Consider the following 21,962-nt stretch of genomic DNA (forward strand, 5'->3'; position numbering starts at 1 on the left):
AAAGACAAACCTTAGGTTCAAAGAACCAAAGCTCAAAGTTAAAGGGTAGGGAAAGATACAACAGGCAAACAGCAATGCTAAGAGAGCCAGAATCTCTACACCAAGTAAAACAAATGTTAACAATCAACTTGACCTAAGTGACTCCGCACACACACACACACACACACACACACACACCACAACATATACATAGAACATTCCAACTAACTGCAGGCTTGGCAATGATTATTTACTACAACATCATTCTAACAGCCAAAACATCCAAATGTCTATCAACTGGAGAATGGATAAATCAAATGTGATCTATTCAGACAATATTAGCTGGCAGTAAAAGGTAACAAAAATCGTTATACATGCTACAATATAGATACATCTCAAATACATTATGCTAATTGAAAGAAGCTAGACTTAAAAGACTATAAACCCATTACATCAAGGATCCAGAAAAGGCAAATGTAAAGAGCCAGAAACAGACCAAAAATTATGTGGGGTCAGGTATAGAAGGATTAACTACTAAGAGGCTCAGGGAAATTTGGGAGTAATGGACATATTCTAAAGCTGAGTTGTGATGAAGGTTGCACCACTCTGTAAATTTACCAAGTATTATTAAACTGTGAAAGGTCACAGTGGGTGACCTTTATGACATGTAAATTATATCTTTAAAAAGCTGTAAAAAAACATATGTTGAGCAATGGTTTGACTGAGGCAATAAACTACTGTCTGGAGACTGAAAAGGGCACTCTTTCCATAAAAGAGCACAGCACAAAATACAAACTTAATGCAAACTCTAGATTTTCCAAGTCCTGTGTATGTTAAGCATAAAACTAATCACTCATATGGCATTAATTCCAAAACAATCTAGATCAACTTAAGCTTATCAGCATAAAGGCAGCCAAATAATGCATTTAAACTCTTTGCCATGCAGTTACACATCAGTTTATATATGTTAATTGAATATTACTTATATGTGCACTCATCAAATGTTTGCACAGCTGTCTGGACTTTCGTGTGCAAGCTCTTATGGCCTTTATGTCTTCAACTATAAATTTCCTAAAGACAAGGGCAGAACTGTTGAACTCCACACCACGACCGACATGTCACACAGCAGGGCCTACAGGTGTGCAGACATAGGCTTCCAAATGGCCCTTTGTTTTCACTACACTTCATGACCACCATAGGCTCTTCCTTTCAATGACGAAAAGCATGTTAACAGTTACTGATTCTCACAACACTTTGGAGCCACATGCTTGCATCGGCATGTAACAAAATAAAGAGACTAATGTCCCAGTCTATCTGTGGAGAATTAACATTGCTTTCAGAAGTGTTTCTCAAACTGAAATCACTGAAATAGTGTTTATGAACTCATTCTATGAACTCATTCAAGCCTATCCTTAATATAGACGATCTACACTTAAGCAAAATAAAGCAAAAAACCTGAACATAAAAATGTCATTTTCTTGACTCACTACCCCAAAACCACCAGAAATAAATTATTATTTGGAAATTAAAGAAAATGTTGTAGGTAATATGAATTCAGGCATATCAGAGATTTAATCCTGTTCTCAAACATAAGTATAAACTGTAATGCCTAATGTGTTAAGAGCATTATCACTCAGATGACCTGCTCACTGTCAAGGCCGCACTCTGAGCACACCACTCACAAGTGGCAGAATGGCCTCTTCGGGCCCAGTTTTCGGAAGGCACTCCTCTCAAAAACAGCTCCATTTTTCTGAAAAACAATCCTTCACAAGATGGTTGGTGTACAGCACTAGAAATTGCTGCTTTATGATATTTTTCTACCACTTTGAGTTAGATTTAGAGGTGACTAATGGAAACAATATAATTAGAAAAAGGACAGTGCTCCATCCGCTATTTCTGACAGAACAGCTGGCTTCCTGGCACCCTTTCAGGTGGAGACCCATGATATTGATATCAGAACATAAAGAGAAACTGAATTTTTCTGGCAGCACCCACTCAACCTTTAAGGCTCTCCTTTCAGATTAGAACCACAAGCAAAGGGACTTCTTCCCAAGCAAACATGATTCCCTTATACATGGCAGGCAGCAGACCTGGATGCAGTAAACTGCTGCTCTAGGGTCCCCTGCAATTCATTCCTACAGTAGTCCCCTAGAGAAAGCTGGAATATTCCCACCGATTCCCAAGCATAAAGGGGTTTATAAATAACAATCCAATCCTCCTTTATTTCCTAGACAGCATCAACAAATTTTTTCTGTAAAGAGTTAGGTATTCTAGGTTTTGTGGGCCATTTGCAATGACTCCACTTTGCTGTTCTAGCACAAAAGCAGTCATAGAGGACATGTAAATGAATGGGCATGACTGTGTTTCAATAAAACTGTATTTGCAAAAACAGATGAAGATTGGATTTGACCACTAGACTACAGTTTGCTGACCCTTCCCTTGAATAACAGCTATTTAAAGCTAAAAAGGAAATTACAGATGAAGTTGAAGTTGAATAAACTGTACAAATTCATTTGAGTATTTATTCCCCACCTTCCACCCTCACCCACTTCCATGCCTTATTCTCAATGAAAAAAGCAAATTCAAGTTATTTGCTCAAGGTCATGTTTTACTCTTTGGCTGGTTTGTTCATATGAATGAAGATGATTTTCTGAAACTAAAAAAGAAAGAGAGACAGCTTCATTCTTGAAACCTACTATCCTACTTGCTAGATGTCAACAAAAAAAATCACACTGACCCTAGGTGAAGGTGCTTAGTTTTTTTTTTGCTTTTTAATAGACTTTATATTTTAGAGCAGTTTTAGGTACACGGTGAAACTGTGAGGCACATACAGAGATATTTAACTTACTTTCTCCCACTACCACCCCCTTCAAGGTACAGCCTCGGCCACCATCACCATCTCCCGTCAGAGCGGTGGCTACATTTGTTACAAATGCTGATCCCACACTGACACATCATTATCGCCCAGAGTCCACAGTTTACATTAAGGTTCATTCTTGACATGTAAGTTCTATGGGTGTTGACAAATGTATAATGACATGTATCTACTGTGGAGAGATTGTTTTATCATGTCAAAGTACTACAAGGAAGTCCCTAGACTCTATTTTCTGAAAATATTCAACAGTGCAAAAGAACTCAACTTGGTAATTTTAAAATTATCATAAAACGAAACTACACATATCAGATTTAAAATGTTTCCTTTCCTCCTCCTCAAGTTTTAAGTTCATTGAGACATTTACTCTCAAAGCAACCTAGACCAACAATCATTTCTACAAGATTTTTTCCATACTTTTCATCTGCCAAAGTCTCAAAACAGTTTATTTTCTCTGCCAATCTATCCTTTTTTTCTTTAAAAGACCATTTGCAAACTCCACCTCATTCGGGTTTTCAGGGAGAAAAAAGTTAACTCCCCCCAAAAGTATTTTCTGATTGTTTTTATTCCACTCACATTTATTTTTGCTCCATTTTCTCTTTGAAAATTTGATATGGCATGTTTCATATTAATCTTAAATTATGTATTTATTGCTATATATTGCCCTTAGATCTTTTTCATGTATTTGGGTGCATGTTATATTAAAAGCTCCTAGAAGACAGATATGTGATATAGTTCTAAGCAGAAAACACTAGCATGTTCACTGTTCAAAGAATTAAAATACAAGACTAATAAATCTTCCAACCTGGATCCCTCAAAAGCAGTACTTCATGTTACAGTAAAAGCTCCTAGAAGACAGATATGTGATATAATTCTAAGCAGAAAACACTAGCATGTTCACTGTTCAAAGAATTAAAATACAAGACTAATAAAATCTTCCAACCTGGATCCCTCAAAAGCAGTACTTCATTTGCCCTTTATTTACATCTGCAATCTAGAAGAGGCCACAGATATCTAAAGTAGAACACTTTTTCTATATTCTTCTATACCTGCTGCATGAGGAAAATTATAAAACATTTTCCCCTATATTTTACCTAGAGTTTTAATGTTTTTCCAGAAAGTTTCTAAGCCTCTATGTCTGAAATTTCAACTGTTTTACTGAGACTCCCTTTAAATACCGCCATTCTCCACCTTAAGCCAAGTCATCTCTAGTTTCAGTTACACATTACTAAGCAAATCATGTAAGCAAACATCTGATGGAACAACTATTCTTCCTCTCTTGAAGAGCTTGGAAATTCCCATGATTGTTCGCAATAGCAAATCCAACTTGGGAGTAATATCTACATATACAACTCTGAAATGGATTTCCAACAAGAAAAAACTTGGGATAAAAAAGTCCTTCAGGTTCTGACCTCCTAAGTAACCTCAGCTATATGTGTTATGCTTGACAAACTTTACATGTAACTGGGATGGAGAGCATTTCCAAGCTCTTACTAATCAGGAAAGCTCCTTCTATAATTAATATTCACAAGTATTAGCATGCTAGTTAAGAGCAAAGGCATGGAGACTCCTACCTGCGGGAGCCTGGGGAACTAGCAACCTCTATGTGTGGGCATCACAGCACCTGTCTCACAAGGATTATATGAGCAAACATGTAAAAGGCATGTTCAATAGAGCCTAGTACACAGACCAATGGACAGGTTAGCTCTTTTTATTGTCATAAAAATGATATAACACAACCTCCTTCTTGCCACTGGCCCAAAACAAACCATAACTGTGGAAAGCAGTAGGTTAAAAGAAAAATTCTCAAGACTATTCCACAAATAAAATCTCAAACAAGATACAAATAAGCTGCCCAAAGTCAATTCACTTAAACTTCTCTGGCCAACTTTCTCATCTCTGAAATGAGGAAGATGAACTAAATGACCTCTGAGGTCTGCCCTTCCCAGCTGTAATTCATGTATGATTCTCTTGGCTAGGCAGATGAGAAACTAGCAACATAAGGGAGAACTTCCCTAGCACGTACATGGCACTGTTTAACCACTTCGGGTCTCCATGTATCAAATGTCCCCATTGTATGTTTAATCTATTCCTATTAAATACTGTAATATTAAGCAGTTTTATGCTGAGCTTATATTTTTCCTCACTGGTGATTCTGAGAGTTGGAAGATAAGCACATTAAGCACACTTCAAAATGCAAAACAGTAAGTATGTTTGAGTAAATTCATACTCTAATACTATGAATATTATTTGCACATAAACACCAAAGTACTATAGAAATCTAGCTTTGTATCAATTAAATACATATAACTCTAAGACTACCACAGTGTCACTTCACACTCAGCAATTGCCATTCTAGTTACCTGCATAGCAGCCAATTCTTTTATGATCACTGTGTATTTTCTGAATATTTTTACATGGCAGCACAGTCTTAGAATATTTTCCAGAAAAAAATTCATCACAGAAAATTTCTAAGAACCTTCCGGAAACTTTTCATTTTAATTTATCTTTAAAAAAGTTAAAAATTAATGGATGCTGCACCAAATATAAGCCTCAAGCTTAATGGTCAAAAAGCATTTCTTTCTAAAGAATGACTTGGCTATTAAGAAGAAAGGACTTTTTTGGCTGTAAGTTTTTGTGCTACAGTGAATAACTGCTAACAATATTACAAACATCACATGCTTTATAAGAATACCCATATCATTTATGATTGGCACATTATTAAGAGGCAAAAGATACTGTTAAAAAATGTTTTAGAATAAATATGTCTATGAAAAAATAAAGGCATTTAATTTTATTCATGAAGTATTTTTTTCAGACAACACAAATCAACTTTAGCCCAGACCTGCATTCTAACTGCATTCTAAATGGAAAGCTTAAAAGATGTAAGTATGTGATAGGAGATTTTAGGCATATTACATATTTTTGATTCTATGGTAAAATAAAATTATACCTCATCAGAACATAGTTTGTGCAAAGATGTTCTAAAATAAATCTTTATTCTGTTTAATCTCACTGCCTTTTGTATTTTGCTTTTAAAAAGAAAAAAGTTTTGGTTAATGTTAACAAGCAGTCAAAAGCATCAAATAAACTCTCAACATGAGCTGTAAAACAATTATCTGAAAAAAAAAAGGGAAGCTACCTACATTAAACCTATTCTATTTTTATCCTACTCAAACTAAATAGTATACGATAGCTCCTAATAACTTCAATTGCTTTTTTACCTTTATTATCATCAAAAACTATATTTTAAGTTATTACTTATTTCCTTTCTAGCTAGTCATATACAGAATTTAGGGGAAAAAAGCTGTGCGTTGTTTTCCCTACAAGGTTTCTGACTTCTCAAATCTTAAGGCTGTCAGCATAGAACTGCTAATCTAACATTCAAATGTGAAAAACAATGCATAAAACAGCTGGAATTCTGCTTGAAAATCATCAAAATTAAACCCAGTCTACTTATAAATTCAGCAAGATAATTCCACAGAACAAGGAAACAAGAAATTATTCACGGTAAATGATTTTCTGAAACAATCACTGGAGTGGGCCCACATACTGTTAACAAATGAAATATTCACCTTGATCAGATCACTCCTGAAAGCCCAGCTGGGTTTCTGCGCTCTCACACAGGAGGGGAACAGGGGATGGACAACAGGACCACCTTTGAACCTCAATACAAGTGATGACTGGAGCACTTCACTTCAATCCCACATGATCCTGACATCGAAACTTTTAAAAACAATTCAGTTACAATAAAATAGGAGACCCCACAATTGGTTTCCTGAGAACTAGATGCAGACAGGACAAATATAATTTTAACTTCGTCCAATGCTGTTAACAAATGAGACAAGTTTTAAATGAGTTCAGGTGGACAGAGTAAGCAGCACACTGGGTAAGAATTTTCCTTCCCAAATTATTTTCTGCACAACCTGTCTCTTCCAAATTCCACTTCTTGAGGAGTCAGGACAGGAGACATGTCACTAATCAAGGCTGAGCCCAGATGCTGCAGCATCAAAATACAGAGGCTTTACATAGGTATTCTTTTGTTTCCTCTGCTGCAAAGCATATGAACCCAAGAGTTTGACATAAATCAATCTTTTACAGAAAATAACATTCCTCTGTAGTGAGTGTTTACCCAATGGCAGGCATTGTACCAAATGCTTACACTTGCCATGTTATCTGATCTTCACACATGGTCTCTGTTTTACAGATGAGGAAACTAACACTCCCAGTCTGCCCAAGGCCACACAGCTAGTCCATGACAGCCAGAAGCCGAACTCTTCACCATTATATTAATTAAATGTACCGAAGGAATCAACTCTAGGAATTTAATGGCAAAAACCCTTGTAAAACAAAAAGTTAGTAACTATTTGGTTTCTCTCTTCAGGCAATCAAAATATTTTCAACAGGTTTTTCAATCAGAGGCTACCAAATATTGGAAGAAGCATTTGCTAATCAAGTTTCAAAAATGGAACAAATTTCATGAGTACAAATCATCTTTAACCCTCTAGTTTGCTAAAAAGCTACACAAATATTCTCTCATTAAGCATAAATAGATGCGTAAATCAGTCTCTTTTAACATATAACTTATATTCAGCTAAGACGACAGACCTGAAAGAGAATCACTGTGATGTAATTATCAAAAGTACAGTAAGGTGCATGTAGACACAAGCAATGGAAGCCCACTGGACATGGCAGGGGACAGAGGTGGAGGGGGAGAAGAGCATGAAGGGAAAAACTCAAGAAGTGAAGTCCTCTTCGAAAGAGACACCTCCCACACTGGGTAAGAAACTGGAAATGCAGAGGGAAAGAGGTAATTTCCAGAAAGCAGGGTAAGCATAGAGATGCTGGATTCGCATGCCAAGCTCCTGAAATGGCAAAGGACTACTCATGAGATCCACAGAACAAGGCCAAACTGTGGAAAGTTCGTTCAAGCCCAACTCAGGACTTTGTACTTCATCTTATAAGGCGATGGGCATCCACAGACCCCTTGCGTGATCTCCACGATGATCTCACAACCCTCCTGATGGCTCTTTCTCATGCTGTAATAAAGCCAGCACTCAGAGGGAAAACAGCTCCCCTTTTCTGCAGTGTGTTCACAGCCAAATGCACTCAACTAATAAAAAACAACAGCTATGCCAGATTCTCAAAATATGTTTTGCCAAAGGTTAAAAATTAACCTTTCTACAAAAGGTTAATAGTATTTTCCACACTGACTCCCAACCTCAAAGTAGATGTGTCTTTGAGAAACTAGGTCCAAATTCAACTAAAACAGGTAAAGCCTTTTTTCTTCTTTTCCACAACTTCAAAACACATCACAGTCATGACTGGTATAGCACAAAACCAGCCGATTTATCTTAAGAGGACTGGCATGGAATCCCCCACGAGCCCCCAGTTCCTCTATTCCATGTCACCCGAGTCCAAACAAAGACTTGGAGGGACAGTAGAGATGAGTGGTCAGTAAGGAAAGACGGCAGAGAAGGTGGCACTGCCCTGCTGTCACACTTATCAGAACCACCAAGGGTGCTCTGGCCCTGCAGTTTGCCACACAGTGGCCCACGGCCCTTCTCTGGAGAACCTAGCACAACAAAGCCTTTATTCTAAATACCAAGTGCTTCTCTCACGCTCTTCTGATATTCTCATTCAACCTCACAAAGAACATGTCATGGTTAACCTCTACCCTCTTGCACTGTGCAAACGGGCACCAAAGACAAAGCTTCTGTCTGGTTTGTATGGCCACAGGTGGAGAGACAAGAATTTAACACACCCCACTCCTACAAATGGTTCGGATCCTCCACCAGACCTAACTCTGTCTCAATTCTGCCCCAAATTTGTGTCCTACCTATAACTTCTCCATTCTTCTCACACTGTTCCACTAAAGAACCTCTAACATCTAACAAGTGTGAACTCCATCTCCAACAGGAGCATAGCCGGAGCATGCCTAATTTAAAACCACATAAATTTTGAACACTCCTCCATAACAAACCTCTGTACTGTACATTTACACACTTTTATTACATTTTAATATGTGAATACACACACGTTTGCAGATATTTCTATATCAACCCCAGCTGAAGAACCAAGAGTAAATCAAAGAAAAACTGTATTTTAAGAATTAAAACTACATAAAGTTAAAAAGCACAATCAACATATAACTTGAGATTTTCAAGCATAAAAGTTTTATTACTGACTTAATTACCAAACACAAGATAAATCCTTCACAGACAGTTTTCCAAGGAAGCAATATGTTTAATGAAGCCCCTAACGTGACCCCATAAGTAACGCAAGCAATCTACTCCCCACAGCAAGCAGGGCTGGGACTCCCTTCCTGGTCTTCTGATTTCCGCTTCCCACCTACCTCACTGCTAACTTTAGGAGAGACGGGTCTTCTATAAGCCAAAGCACAGAAAGGGTCACGGGTAAAGTGAGACAAACAGGATATTCCAACTGTCACGGTGAGATACAAAATAAATGTTAAAAAATCCATTTTAGCAGCTAATGTTCACCTGTTTACTTTAGCCCCCAAGCTGTGCCTTGGGGTAGAGTCCTCAAGTAGATTTTTAGAAGGAAAGCAGAAATTTGCCAAGTGTTAACACCTTGGCACTGTCTTGACTTTGTACCTTTGTTTACTCGGGGTTTTCCCAACCAGAACACCTTCGCCCTCATCCTCCTCGCCTGAATGAGCAAGAAGTCCCCCCACTCCGCCGGTCAGGGTGCTCCTCCCCTGGGCCTGGTGCGTCTGCAGTCCCACCCGCATACCCTTAGTAGGCTGGCTTTGCTAATCTTTCATCTACTTTTCAGTGGCTGAAAATTCCTAAGGGTCCCAGTCAGGCAACTTTCTAGACTCTTGCTGATAGGGCCAAGACCCAATTTATTTTCAGTTCTCCTAGAAAACTTTAAAGACATCTGCATTTCAGAAAAAAGCAGGTTTTCCTATCAAAACATTTAACCCTACACACTAAATTTAGACTCAGCTTTCATGGACCTTCCCGATCTGATCACTCCTAATTCTCCTGCTCCAATCTCCTCTCTCTCCCGCTACCCCACCCTTCCCCCCAGAATTACCATCTTCTGCTCTAGTAACCGAGACTAACTTAAACTAGCTTGAATCCCCCATGAGCTCCAATCTCAAGATGAAATGCTCCCACCCTGTCTTGTCAGGTTCTCAGATAATTTCTGAACCTTAAGAATCAGTTCAGATGTTATCTTTCCTTCCTAACCTACCCACGCCAAACCTCCCCCAACTGGGACATCCAGGAATCTATCTCTGTGCATTCTCCACACCTCTGCTCTTCCCTCACCACAGGGGCACAGTAACAGCCACCTGACTATCCTCTCTCAACTCTATTCTCCTTTCATGGTCCATGTTTGCTTACCATTTCATTCCTTCCACCTAAGACAGCAGGGCACATGAAGGTGTTCAACAAGTATCTGTTGAGTTGTACATTTATTTGATACAGTAAAGTGTTTGTGGCCTAAAAATCTACATCTCTCAAGAGAGCTATGTTATTTAGAATATTATAAAGTATACATTTTAACTATGAAAAATGCCTAATATATGTGACCTAATGAGAAATACTTTCAGGTAAATCACATATTTATTCCTTCAATAAATATCGGGGCTCTTATTAGCTGCCAGGAACTGTGCTGGGCTAGGGCACCTGCTAGTCCCCAGGCAGACTTTGTGCTTATTAGAAAGGACACTGTCTCTAAAAAGATGAATTTTAAAGGCTGGGTCTAGGACAGGACTCCAAATGGCCACCTCATCTTGCACCCATGAGTGTGGAGTCTCTACTGCAGGAGTAAGCAAGAGAAAGACCCTTTGGAGAGCTAGATTCTAGTGAGGCAAATGCATGACCAATTTTCAACATTTTCTATATGACTGTACAATCAGGCTTCCATACCTAACACTTAATGCTCTCCATCTAAATCCTCACCTCATTAAACACTGGTATAATAATCACTAATGTGACCGTGGGCCAAGGCATCTACCTATGTCAGCAGAGGGTTCTAGGACTCTTTTGGTCAGCAAACAAGTACACCGTTTTCAAATTCAAGAAGGCCACAAAATTGACCACATTTTCAATTATCACTTTAGGAGAGATTAGCCAATTTTATTCCCCCAAGGAACATTTTCAATTAACTTGTTTCATTTTTAAGTCATTCCTTACCTTGCATGTGCTTGAGAATTTTTTCTGTAATAGTAAATATTTTTTAAGATGCTTTACTAGATTTTAAATAATAAGTTTAACAGTTCTTTGCTTAACACTGCTACACTCTTATCTACTGAAGTTAAAAATAAAAGATAATTGCTAATCCAAGCTGATAGAACAAATCAGAACATGACCAATCTTTCAAAACAATAAGCTATTTTATAAAATAGGCTTTCTTTTCTAATATTAAAATTTCTCTTTAAACTTAAGGGATAATACTCATTTCTTCATCTTTGAATGAAATGTGTATTATATACATAATTTTGACTGCTTCCTCATATAAAATAGGTTTGTCTCATAGAGTTCTGCAAATAATGAGCTGAGGTCATATCAACTACAACTTTCTTCACTTCTTATTAATCTAATGGATAGAGTAGTACAAAAATAAATCTCAAAAGAAGTATGGGGGAAGGTAAAAAAAATAGTAATTTATTGTCATCTAGTTGGCAAAGAATATTCAACTGTTCATCTCAGGTTCTTTGATCCAAACACAGTCCCTGCTGAGAGATAGTAAATCTCAGGTTTTAATATCCACACTAATGGTTAGGAAGGCATTATAAAATGGTCATATTCAATTAATTCATTCAACTAATATTTATTCAGAATTTCCTGAGAGACAGGAATTATGTAGGGTGAGTAGAAGTGAACAAGAGAAATGGAACCAGCATACTGGGAGCTCACCATGGAACAGAGGTACTTTATTATAAGATTTATTGTAAACCTTACTTCTATTTAATGCAGAGCCTTACCTCGTAGATTCCTGGGATGAATCTGTTTAGTTCGAGGCATTTTCTTTGATTCTCAAGAGATCCTTTTTCTTCTTAGAAGCTGTAGGAAGAGCAGGTTACAAAAAGGTAGCTCCATCAACTCATTGTTCATCAATTAATCCATGATCTAAAAATGGGGGAAAAAAATCACATTTTACTACCTTTAAAAGAAAAAGACACTTCAGAAGTTACGGCTCAGTACAAAACTAACCTAAACTCAACAAAAGGTACCCAAGCTGGAGACCACTGCAAAAGATTACTTCCTAACTTTTAATTAAACACAGGTTACATCATTTTGCCACTATCTGGGCTTTCTCATTAGGAAAAATAAAAACAAAAAATCACTGTACCACCTTCAAAGATTGAGATTTCACTAAATTGTGTTTTAAAGTAACATTACCAGGTGTAATTAAAGTACAGCATCAGGCTATAAAGGGTCATGCTGTATATAGTGCACGTCTGTCCACTGATAAGCTCTTTGGGGACAGGGACCATGTCTCACTCATCTTGTTTTACTGAGTTAAGTAAGTGGTTGCTATTGTGGCTGCTCCCCAGTGATTCCAGATCTCTCTTCTAGGCTGTGATAGGACTGCACTTTCTGCCTCCCTGTGTTTAGCTACAATGTGTGACCAATTTTGGCTAAGGACCTGTGAGCAGAGGTGCATCAGTTGCAAGTTAGAGTACTTAGTTATCAAAGCAAGACACTCCTGAGCTCTCCTTCCCTCTGCCATGGGACAGGCACTGTCCGAGACAGCAAGTCTGACAATACAGAGCTGAGCTCCTGCTAACCCAACTTGATGATGAAGCATAAACAAAACAGAGACCTTTGTTGTTTTAAGTGGCTGAGGTTTGGGAGTTATTTGTTACTACAACATAACTTAGTCTGTCCTGACTTGTACATTGGAAAAGCAGTGATCTATGCCAAAACAGTAAGACTCCAAACCTAACAAAACTCTCTACCCCAATCAGTCAGCTCAGTCTCCTCTTCCACAAGATCCTCAAAGATATTAGAGCTAAATTTAAGATTTTTAAAACTAAAATTTTAGTGTTAACTCCCTGCAATAAAGCTGATAAGCAAAGACCGTTATAATGATGTTAATAGATGAAATTGTTTAATCACTAAGCAAAGACACAAAAATGAAATAGGAATGCTGTTTAAAGCTTTTTATATCCAGTACTGCAGAAGAAAACAATACTTACTAAGCACCTACTGTGTGTGCCTATGTACTGTCTACACATTGCCTAATTTAATCCTAATTATAGATGGTAAGGTAGCTATCATTTACACATTTTACAGATAAGAAAATTAAGACAGGGAGAGATTAAGTGGCCTGCCTATGGTCAGCAACCAAGTAATGTGGCACAAGGAGCCTCAGTTATTTGCAGTGCTCATTTCCTCACTGGAGATACCTACTCTTGGGGATTTATTCAAAAGCTATATATATATATATATCTGTATGTGTGTATGTATGTATATATAGCACAAGTCACGACTATATATTTTGGTGTCAAAATATATAGTCAGACTGAGTTCAAAGTCAGGTATGACCACTTACTATGTGGCCTTGTTCAAGGTACACAGCCTCTCTGAAGATCAGATTTCCCAACAGTAAAACTAGGCAATAGCAACCATCACAGGGTTGTTATAAGGACTAAATGCAGATGCTTTGTTCACTGACTGGAATACAGAAATACTCAAAAACTAATTCTCCTTAACAAAGCATACATGGGAAAGACTAATATCTCAGCATTAGGTTTTAGAAATTTATGGTTTCATAGCAGAGAAAAAAATTGAAGGGAAGACTACAATTAACTTCAGTATTTTATCCCAATACGCCTATATATGGGCACTGCACAAAAAATACTTGTAATGTTTTTAACTGCATGGGGAAGAATATGAAATATGGTCCAATACTATGTATTCCATCTAGAACTTGTTAAATGAGCTATACAAGATGATTTCTCAACTTGCTGCATTAAAAACGACCATCCGATTCACGGAACTTCTGATTCAATAGAGAATTTAGGGACGTTAGGTCCAAATAAATTGTATGAATGCTTAACTACATACCTTATTAAACGTAAAGCTTTTAAACGGCCACGAAATTTGTAAGTTTTTAAAGCGTGAACTCCGAAGGTAATACAATCACGTGATCCCGTAAAACCAGGAGAAAAAATGTAAACTCCCAATCAGTAACAGCTTTCTGCTACCCTGTTCTCTGCCTACCCACTGTCCTTAGCTGTCCATCCCGTGTTTATATCCTCGTTGGGGGGAGGTATTTTCAAAAGCAGCAGCATCGTAGGGACTAGGAAGGGTGATTAGCCGTTCCTTCACAGGCAGGAAAGAAATACTACAGGGAGCAAAATAATGACACGATCAAAAAGCGTAAAGACAGTGGCAAGGAGAAAAAACATGAATGAATGTGGAGGGCGGAGCCTGGGAAAACCCCTCTGCAACGCTGCACTGAACAAAGCGCTTCGCATGCCAGGAGGAGGGGGGAATGGAAGTGCCAGCTCAGGCAGGAGCCCGGAGTGGTTGCGGAGAGCAGAAGGACGAGATGAGGCGAGCGCGGCAGCCAGACTCCTCCTCGCCGCCAGCTCCGCCACCGCCCCCTCCCCTCTCCAGCTGCAACTCCTTCCCCAGCCCGACCCCAAGGCGAGCCGGAGCCGACCCGCGCCCAAACCCACCGCCCACTTCCCAACTGCTGCGGACGCTTACTCCCAACCCGGAAAGAAACTACCCAGGTGGCTGGGAGTAAACAGGCACTTAAAGCAAAGAACGAAAGGAAAAGAAAGCCACAAAGCCCGGAGGTTGGGAAGCCGAGGCCTGGTCTCCCTCACCCCCCACCCTCTCGCAAAATGCGTTTGCGGCTGGAACGCGGGTGGGGAAGCTGGGTCCTTCCCTACCTGCTCGGCTCGTAGGACCGCAGCTCGGGCAGCTCGTGCGCAGCGAGGGCGCCCAGAAGTGGCAAGTGTCCCCGCACGCAGCCATCCCCCTCTGCAAGGTCGGCGATTGCACACACACGCACACACACATACACACCAGCACACACACGCGCGCGCGCCTGCACGCCCCCCGCGCGCGGAGGGTATGCGGTCCGGCCCCCCCCCCCCCTACTGCTCCTCTGCCGTGGAGCCCGCGCCCAACCTGCTGCCAGGACGCCCGGCGGAGCCGCTGCCGCTGCAGCCGGCCCTGGAGCTGCGCTGCTGATGGCGGCAGCCGCAGCTCGAAATCTCCGCGACCCCCGGCGCGGCGGCGGCGGCGGCGGCGGCGCCTGGGATCCCTCCTTCACTTGACAACCCCAAACACAAACATAACCTCTTCCTGCTGCTGCTCCCGGTCCCCGGGCTCCAGCACCCCCCGCGCCGCCGCCGCCTCGGCAGCAGCCACCCTAAAGGCCGGCGACTGGCGCTCACACCACCCAGCACTGAAATATTAAACAGGGGAGCCGGCCGAGGGGCGCGTGGGGGGTGCGAAGCGCCCTGGCGGGGGCCTCAGACACTAGGCGGGGGAGGCGGCCGTGCTCGCCGACGCCCCGGACCGCGGCATGACCGTCCCGGCCGAGGAAGGGGCGTACGAGGGGCCGGGGGCTGGGCGGCGAGGCCGTGGACGAGCACCGCGTTGAGGCTGGGCGAGCGGACCCGGGGGCCGCGGGGCCCCGGCAAGGAGGGCGGGCGCGGGCTTTACCTCTCCCCGGGGCAGAGTAGGGCACGTTTCGCGTCTTTAGGGGCGACGGGAGGAGAGCGGGCCGGACGGCCTCGGGGAGGGCGGGCGAAGGTCCGAGGCTTTCCCGCGGGTGGGCGGGGCGGCAGGGGATCCCCGGGGGCGGGAGGCGGGGAGGCCGCGACGCGCGGTAGGGGGAGGGAGCGTTCCCCGCGGGACAGAGGCTGCGGCCTCGCGGGGAGAGTGGCAGGGGTCACCCCCAGCACGCGTCCCGGTCGGGACGGCGAGGTCGCCAGCCCTGCGCGGGAAGGGGTGGGGTGGGTGCTCCGGATCGGGGTTCGCTCGGAGGCCGGAGCCCCGGGTGTCCCCGGCGGGGCGGGTCCTCAGCCCGCCTACCCCCGCCGGCGGCCCGCGGCTCCGCCCCGCCCGGCCGCCGCAGGGACGGGAGGGGGACGGAAGGAGGCGGCCGCCGGGCCCGAGGGGGCGGGGCGGGGTTAGGGACGCGCGGGGCGGGAGCCCGGGGTCGCGCCGGCTGGGTGACTGGCGCCGGGCAGGGGCGGGGGCGGGGGCGGAGGGCGGGCCCGGCAGATCACGCGGCCCGGGGAAGGCCAGGCCGGGTCGCGCAGCTGGGGGCGGTTGGTCCGGGAAGAGGGGCGGCGACCGGCAGGGCGGTAGTTTCTCTTTACCGTCTCTTTACTTTCTAAAGCAGGATGTGGGCCGGCCCGGTGACGTCATGGGGTCCCCCAGCCCCGCCCCCCGCCCGGGACGCCAGGGGGAGGGGAAAGGGGAAGGGAGGGGGGACCCCAAGGGGGTTTCCTCAGCAACGTGATGAGGAAAGGGAGAGTCATTGTGAAACTTGAAACTCATTAACTTTGAAAAACAACTTAAAAAAAAAAGGGAGTGGGGCGGGATATTGGTTTGGAGGGTGAAGGGGACATATTATTAACCCTGAACTGAAACCACTTTTTGGTGGCGGTTGTTCTATTAAAAGATTGAGGAAAGCCAAGGTTATTCCTGAGGCCTCTCCAAAGCCTGGTGGTGGTTCCCAGGACCGGAGCTGCGCGCGTAGTTAACCCCTGCCGGTCCGCTTGACAGCTTGGGGTAGGGAGGGGAGGGGGGTTGGGGTTCGGAAAGGGTGGTGCGGGGCTCGGCAGCGGACCAGGCTCCAGGGACGCCGGGAGGAAAGGGGGAAGAGGGAGTAATTACCATAAACCAGAGTTTGACCCCAGCTGCTAGAAAGCAGTAGAGGAAGCAAGTGGAAATCTATAGAGGCTGGATTAAGGTAGCGACGGTTTTCAGGGTTAGACCTAAAAGAATGTTAGAAATCTGGGGCTCAGGAACTCCACATGTACAACTACAGAAGCAGGCAAAAGTGATTGGTTTAAGGAGCCACGCTGAACTTCGGAATAAAGCACAACAAAAATTCTGATGCAGAAAAAATTCTCAGATTAAACCAAACTGTTTTCCCCTTTTAAGGAATAAAAATGTTAAACGACCGTACACCCACTACGTTGGCCATCTGTGCAAACTCAAACTATTTTGCTCCCTGGGGCTTCCATAAGACGTCTAGGTTTTTCCTGCTAGGGTTGATCCCTAAAATTCCCCTGAGGAAATCCTACCTCGAGCTCATTTGAACTAAGAAACGCACCAGAAGGGGAATGATTAAAAATGGAATATTCAATAATGGGGAGCTTGTAACCAGAAATAGTATCATGTACGGGGGGAATACGACTATTGAAAACTAATTTGGTCCTAAGAGCAAAAGGTCATCCAACAACTGCCTACACTTAAAATAATGTTTAGCATATTATGGATCCAAAGTTGCAATGATATAATGCACTTTATTTTCGATGTGATAAAATCATCTCTCTCTTATAAAATGAAATGGTGTCTAATAGACTGCAATCACAAAAAGCATGTAATGTAACTTCCCAACAGGGTATTGGAATAAAAAAGACATTCAGTTAGATAGGAAAGTATACCCAATCTGTCAGAGAATGAAGATTAAGGTAATTGATAATCATTAATTCTACTTTGCGTCACTTGCTAAGTCTAAAATGCTAAATTAACGAATATTTTTAACCCAGGATTGTTATACAAAATACATACTGTGAACAAACACAATGTATGGGATTTGACATTGTGAACTTTCTAACAAATTAAATATGCAATCTAGAGTCATAATAGATGAATTTTGTCGTTTCAATTTGTTAAAGAACTTTTTTCTTAAATAGGCTACTCACAATTTAACTTTCTTGAGTGGCAAATCATTATTAAACTTTTCTTTCAAATATATATACAGTACCGAGTAGTTTTCTTATTTTCTAGTTTTGAATTTTCTAAATGCAATTGCTTTGCCTAAGTCTGCCTACAGTTCTAAATTGCCTAGTTACCAGAATGCAGGAAAACCCAGCTAAACTATAAAGTAGCTAGTTTTGGCTTACTTGTTTTGTGGCAAGTTAGTTTCTCAAATTGCATCGGAACGTGGGAAAAAAAATTCTAAACATAAAATAAATGTGTATGGTAAATAGCAATTTAAACTGTCAAAAATTTTGGAAAAATGGGGGAGGTGACCGGACTCTGATGAAAAAGTGGGGGAGGGTGCTCCCTGGGGCCCATTTCTCTCTAGCTGCACCTCCACGGGCCGTGAGAACCCCTTTGGAACCCAGCTCCAGGCGGGAGTGGGGTTCAAGGGGGGGCAGTGTCACTGACAGGCTCTACACACATTTTTCTTGCTGAGCAGATCTGGGAGAACACAAGTTCACTGGGGGCTTCGTCGTCAACTTCGGCCGCCGCTGCCCCGGCGTCCCCAGCCTCGGTTCCCACGCGGCCTCCCGGCCCGGCTCGGCTCGGGCTCCCCCCTGGCGCGGCCCCGGCCCTCCGCCCTGCGCGCGGCCCGGCAGCGCCACCGCCACGCGGAGATCCCGGAGGTTCCTCCCCGCCGGCCGCCGGGTCACGCCGCCGCCTGTCCCTCCCCTCCGCCCTCCGCCCTCCGCGCGCGCCGGGCTTTCCCGTCCACCGGCCGAATCCCCTCCTCCTCCGGGCGACCCAGGGACAAAACCTTCCCAGCACGCCGTGCCAGCTCTGCCCCACGCCTCGGTTATTCCCAAACTAGGCGCCAGACAAAAGAACCAAGAGAAAACTTACCCGAACTGCAACGCAAAAGTCCGACCCAAAGCTTCCTTGATTTAACTTTTAATTTTAAAAACAGCAAAAGCAGAAACCAAAAGCCTCCTAGGTTGGAAGTGGGCGTGAGAGGAAACGCGAGGGGGAGGCGCTTCATTCCCTGGGCTGCTCTCGCCCCCCCTTTTCTGGCCCCTGCCTGGGGCTTTGAAGTTATCTAGTGCACCGCCTACGTCGGGCACACCGTGGGCTCTGCGCCGAGAAGCCTGCACAGATACTTGGCACTTCGTGTGCTGATTGAAGAGAAGGAAGCAGGTGGTCAAGGTGAAGGATTCCCACTTCCTACTCCCGCAGTGAGAGAGCAGCGTTTGCCCAGCTTCCCTTTGTTACCTGGAGTGAAATGAACAATCCACCTGTCTAATAATCCTGGAGAGCTGGACCCTGTGGTATTTTCTGTTAGACACAAAAAAGGAGGCCTTCTAAATTAGATTCATTTTCCCTCCTCTTAGCACAAACTTAGACCAAGGTGGTATTGTATGATTTCTGAGGCTTTTTGTTTGGTGTTTAGTTCTCAGTTTTGAAAGTATTATTTCCCTTCTGAGAAAGACCTGCAGCCTTGAAGAGACAAGAATACACCTCTGAAGAAAATGAACTCCATAATGCCTTTCACATACCTTTCTTACATCAGATTATCTCACACTCTCTCCTTCACATTATGGAAAACTTGTAACTGTTGATTTTATCTTAACTGGACACTGGCAGAACCTGGATGTATTTTTACGTTAAATTAGCAGTCTCAGGACCATCACAAAGCACTAACAAAGAGTTTTTTTTTTTAACAGATTTGTAATCACGAAGGCTTGCAGTGTCCTCTGCAGCTGGACTCTAACTATTCATCCACTTTGTGCCAACACCAGCCTGTGTTCAGGCCTCGCCCTCTGGGAGTTTACAAATGGAGACAGAATACACACATGAAAAAACACCTAGAGGGGGAAAAAAGATATAGGAGGTATCTTAAAACAGAGCCAATTGAAGTTATACAGAGTTATTTACATGATTGCTGAGAGCTTTCTGGATTGGGAGGAAGGCAGGAATATCAGAGAAAGTTCCAATGGGAGGGTGAGTTCCGAGTAGGATTTTTGACGGCAAAATTCATGATTTGGCAATGGTACGGGAACAGCATTCCAGGCAAGGGAAATAGCTTGAAGGTGAGAGCAAGTGAACTATGGGTTTCCTGGCTAGTGCAGAAAATCAAACAAATGTGAAATAAGTAGGGTGGCCATATAAATGCAGCACGTAAAACAGGACACTTTTGAGGAGGAAAGGGAAGCTATTAATACTAACTCTACCCAGAGAGAGACAGACCTGGACCATCCTGAGCAAACATGAAGGCTGGGTTCTCCAGTAATCAACTATGAAGACAGAATGGGCAGGCAGCAGGTGACCAGAGAAACTTCTCAGGCATGTTTAGGTGAGAATTAAGATATGATCCTGCAAACAGTTAGCAGTCATGTGTAGACATCTGGACTGAGAACAATCTTTTTTAGGGAAGACTGCAGTCACTGATGGATTTAGGAGCCATCACTATAGCATTTGTCCCTGCAGTAGTAGTAATAGTGGTATTTCTGTCAGCAGATGTAGGAGTAACAGTATTTGCATCTGCAGATATAGTAATAGTAGAATTTGTATCAGCAGCAGTAGTAATAATAGCAGTAGTGGTGGTAGTTGATTGACAGTTATGGAGAATTTACAGCTTGCCAGGTTTTCTTGTATAAACTCATTTAATCCCCACCAAAAACCCATACTGTGGATGAAGAAAGAGATTTAAAATGCTGAATTATCTGCCTGAAGCTACAGAGCTAGTAAGTGGTGGATCCATGATTGGAATCCAGAGAACACTGAGATGCTTAAAGTTTAAAGATTATATTTTGTGAAAACCAATACAGTAACTCTATAATGTTCTACATCTGTAGAGCAAAGAAGAAAAAGGAATGAAAAAAAGCCCACAGTTCCACGTTTTCAGAACTTCGTAGCTTGTGTGATGAAAATGGGGAATTTAGGATAGTGTGATACTTGAGGAGGAGGCGAGAAGAGAAAATGACTTTTTCTTTAAGTTTAACAATGTCTAGGTTTATGAAGGATGATTTAATTCACATTTATGCTAAGGTTGATACTATTAACCTTACAGGATACACTATTAGAAGGAACCTGGTCTCTAACTTCATTTAAAAACACCTAATTCTATGCCAGCTAATAAAATATTTAAATGAGTGTTATCTGGTGCACAGTCTGTTAGAAAGATGTAAGAAGACTAGAAGTGATTGACAGAAGCCATACTTGCAGTCCCTAAAAGACTTCCTCATAACAATGTCCACAAGTAGCATACTGGGCAACACTAGGAAGAGAGAACAACATTCAAGGAAAACAATCCAACTTTACCGCCAGTCAGAATAATCTAACCATACCCACGATCCAACCATGTGGAGACAAGTACAACAATCTAAGACACTATATGAGCCTGCTCAGGCTGCCTAGCAAAGCACCACAGACTGGGTGGCCCAAACAATAGAAGTTTATTTCCTTACAGATCTGGAAGCTGTAAGTCCAAGATCAAGGTTCAGCTGATGCGGTTTCCAGTGAGAGCCTTCTTCCTGCTTGCAGCCAGCTGGCCACTTCCTCCATATGTCCTAGCCTGAATTTTCCCTGGGGTGTGTGCACAGAGAGGCGGAATCAGCTCTCTGGTGTCTCTTCATAAAAGGACACTAATCGTACTGGATCAGGGCCCTACTCTTAGATTTATTTAGACTTAACTAAACCAATCTTAGACTATGTTTAACTTAATTATCTCCTAAAGACCCTATTTCCAAATACAGTCACATTGAGGGCAATATGTAATTATAAATCTGGAAGGTAGGGGTGGGCAGAGCACATTCAGTGCATAGCAGACACCCGGAGTATTTTAACATGGAAATGCAGAGTCAATTAAGACCAACCTAAGGAAGGGGTTTGCCAGGTGCCTGAAGATGAAATTAGTGACATGGGCCTTGGGAGCAGACATACCAGGGGCACTATCAGAGAGGACACCACTGACAGTGGGAAAGGTCGCTGCCACCTGGAGCAGCCCCAGTATCTTCCTTGCAGGGGTGGAGAGAGCTTTAGTGCTATACTCGGTTGTAAATGCCTGGAACTGCCACAGTGCTCAGTGAATGTCAGCTGTTCGTGTAACTGTCGTTATTATTGTACTAATGCAGCTGCGTGAGAAAATAGGAAGTGGGGAAGCTCTCCATGACACTACAACCTTCTCCATCCAAGGTGAAACGCTGCTGGGGCGTGCTTAGTTCGGTTTG

The 21,962-nt window shown here is 42.8% G+C and overlaps 1 protein-coding gene across 9 annotated transcripts in view; it reads right to left on the minus strand.

The window, feature by feature from the left end:
• Positions 1 to 18,857, minus strand: part of HIVEP1 (HIVEP zinc finger 1) — a 160,210-nt gene extending 141,353 nt beyond the window's left edge. For 2 of the 9 annotated variants that reach the window (XM_073224973.1, XM_073224965.1), the window contains exons 1-2: positions 15,517 to 15,818; positions 11,811 to 11,955 (exon numbers count right to left, since the gene is read on the minus strand). In XM_073224973.1, coding sequence (XP_073081074.1) covers positions 11,811 to 11,850 — 40 coding nt within the window. In that variant the 5' untranslated portion in view covers positions 11,851 to 11,955; positions 15,517 to 15,818. The other 7 variants (XM_073224968.1, XM_073224966.1, XM_073224974.1 and 4 more) reach the window with 7 other exon arrangements.
• Positions 18,858 to 21,962: the final 3,105 nt, after the last annotated feature.

The sequence above is a fragment of the Manis javanica genome, chromosome 16 (genome assembly GCF_040802235.1).
Source record: "Manis javanica isolate MJ-LG chromosome 16, MJ_LKY, whole genome shotgun sequence".
Taxonomy (NCBI): Eukaryota; Metazoa; Chordata; class Mammalia; order Pholidota; family Manidae; genus Manis; species Manis javanica.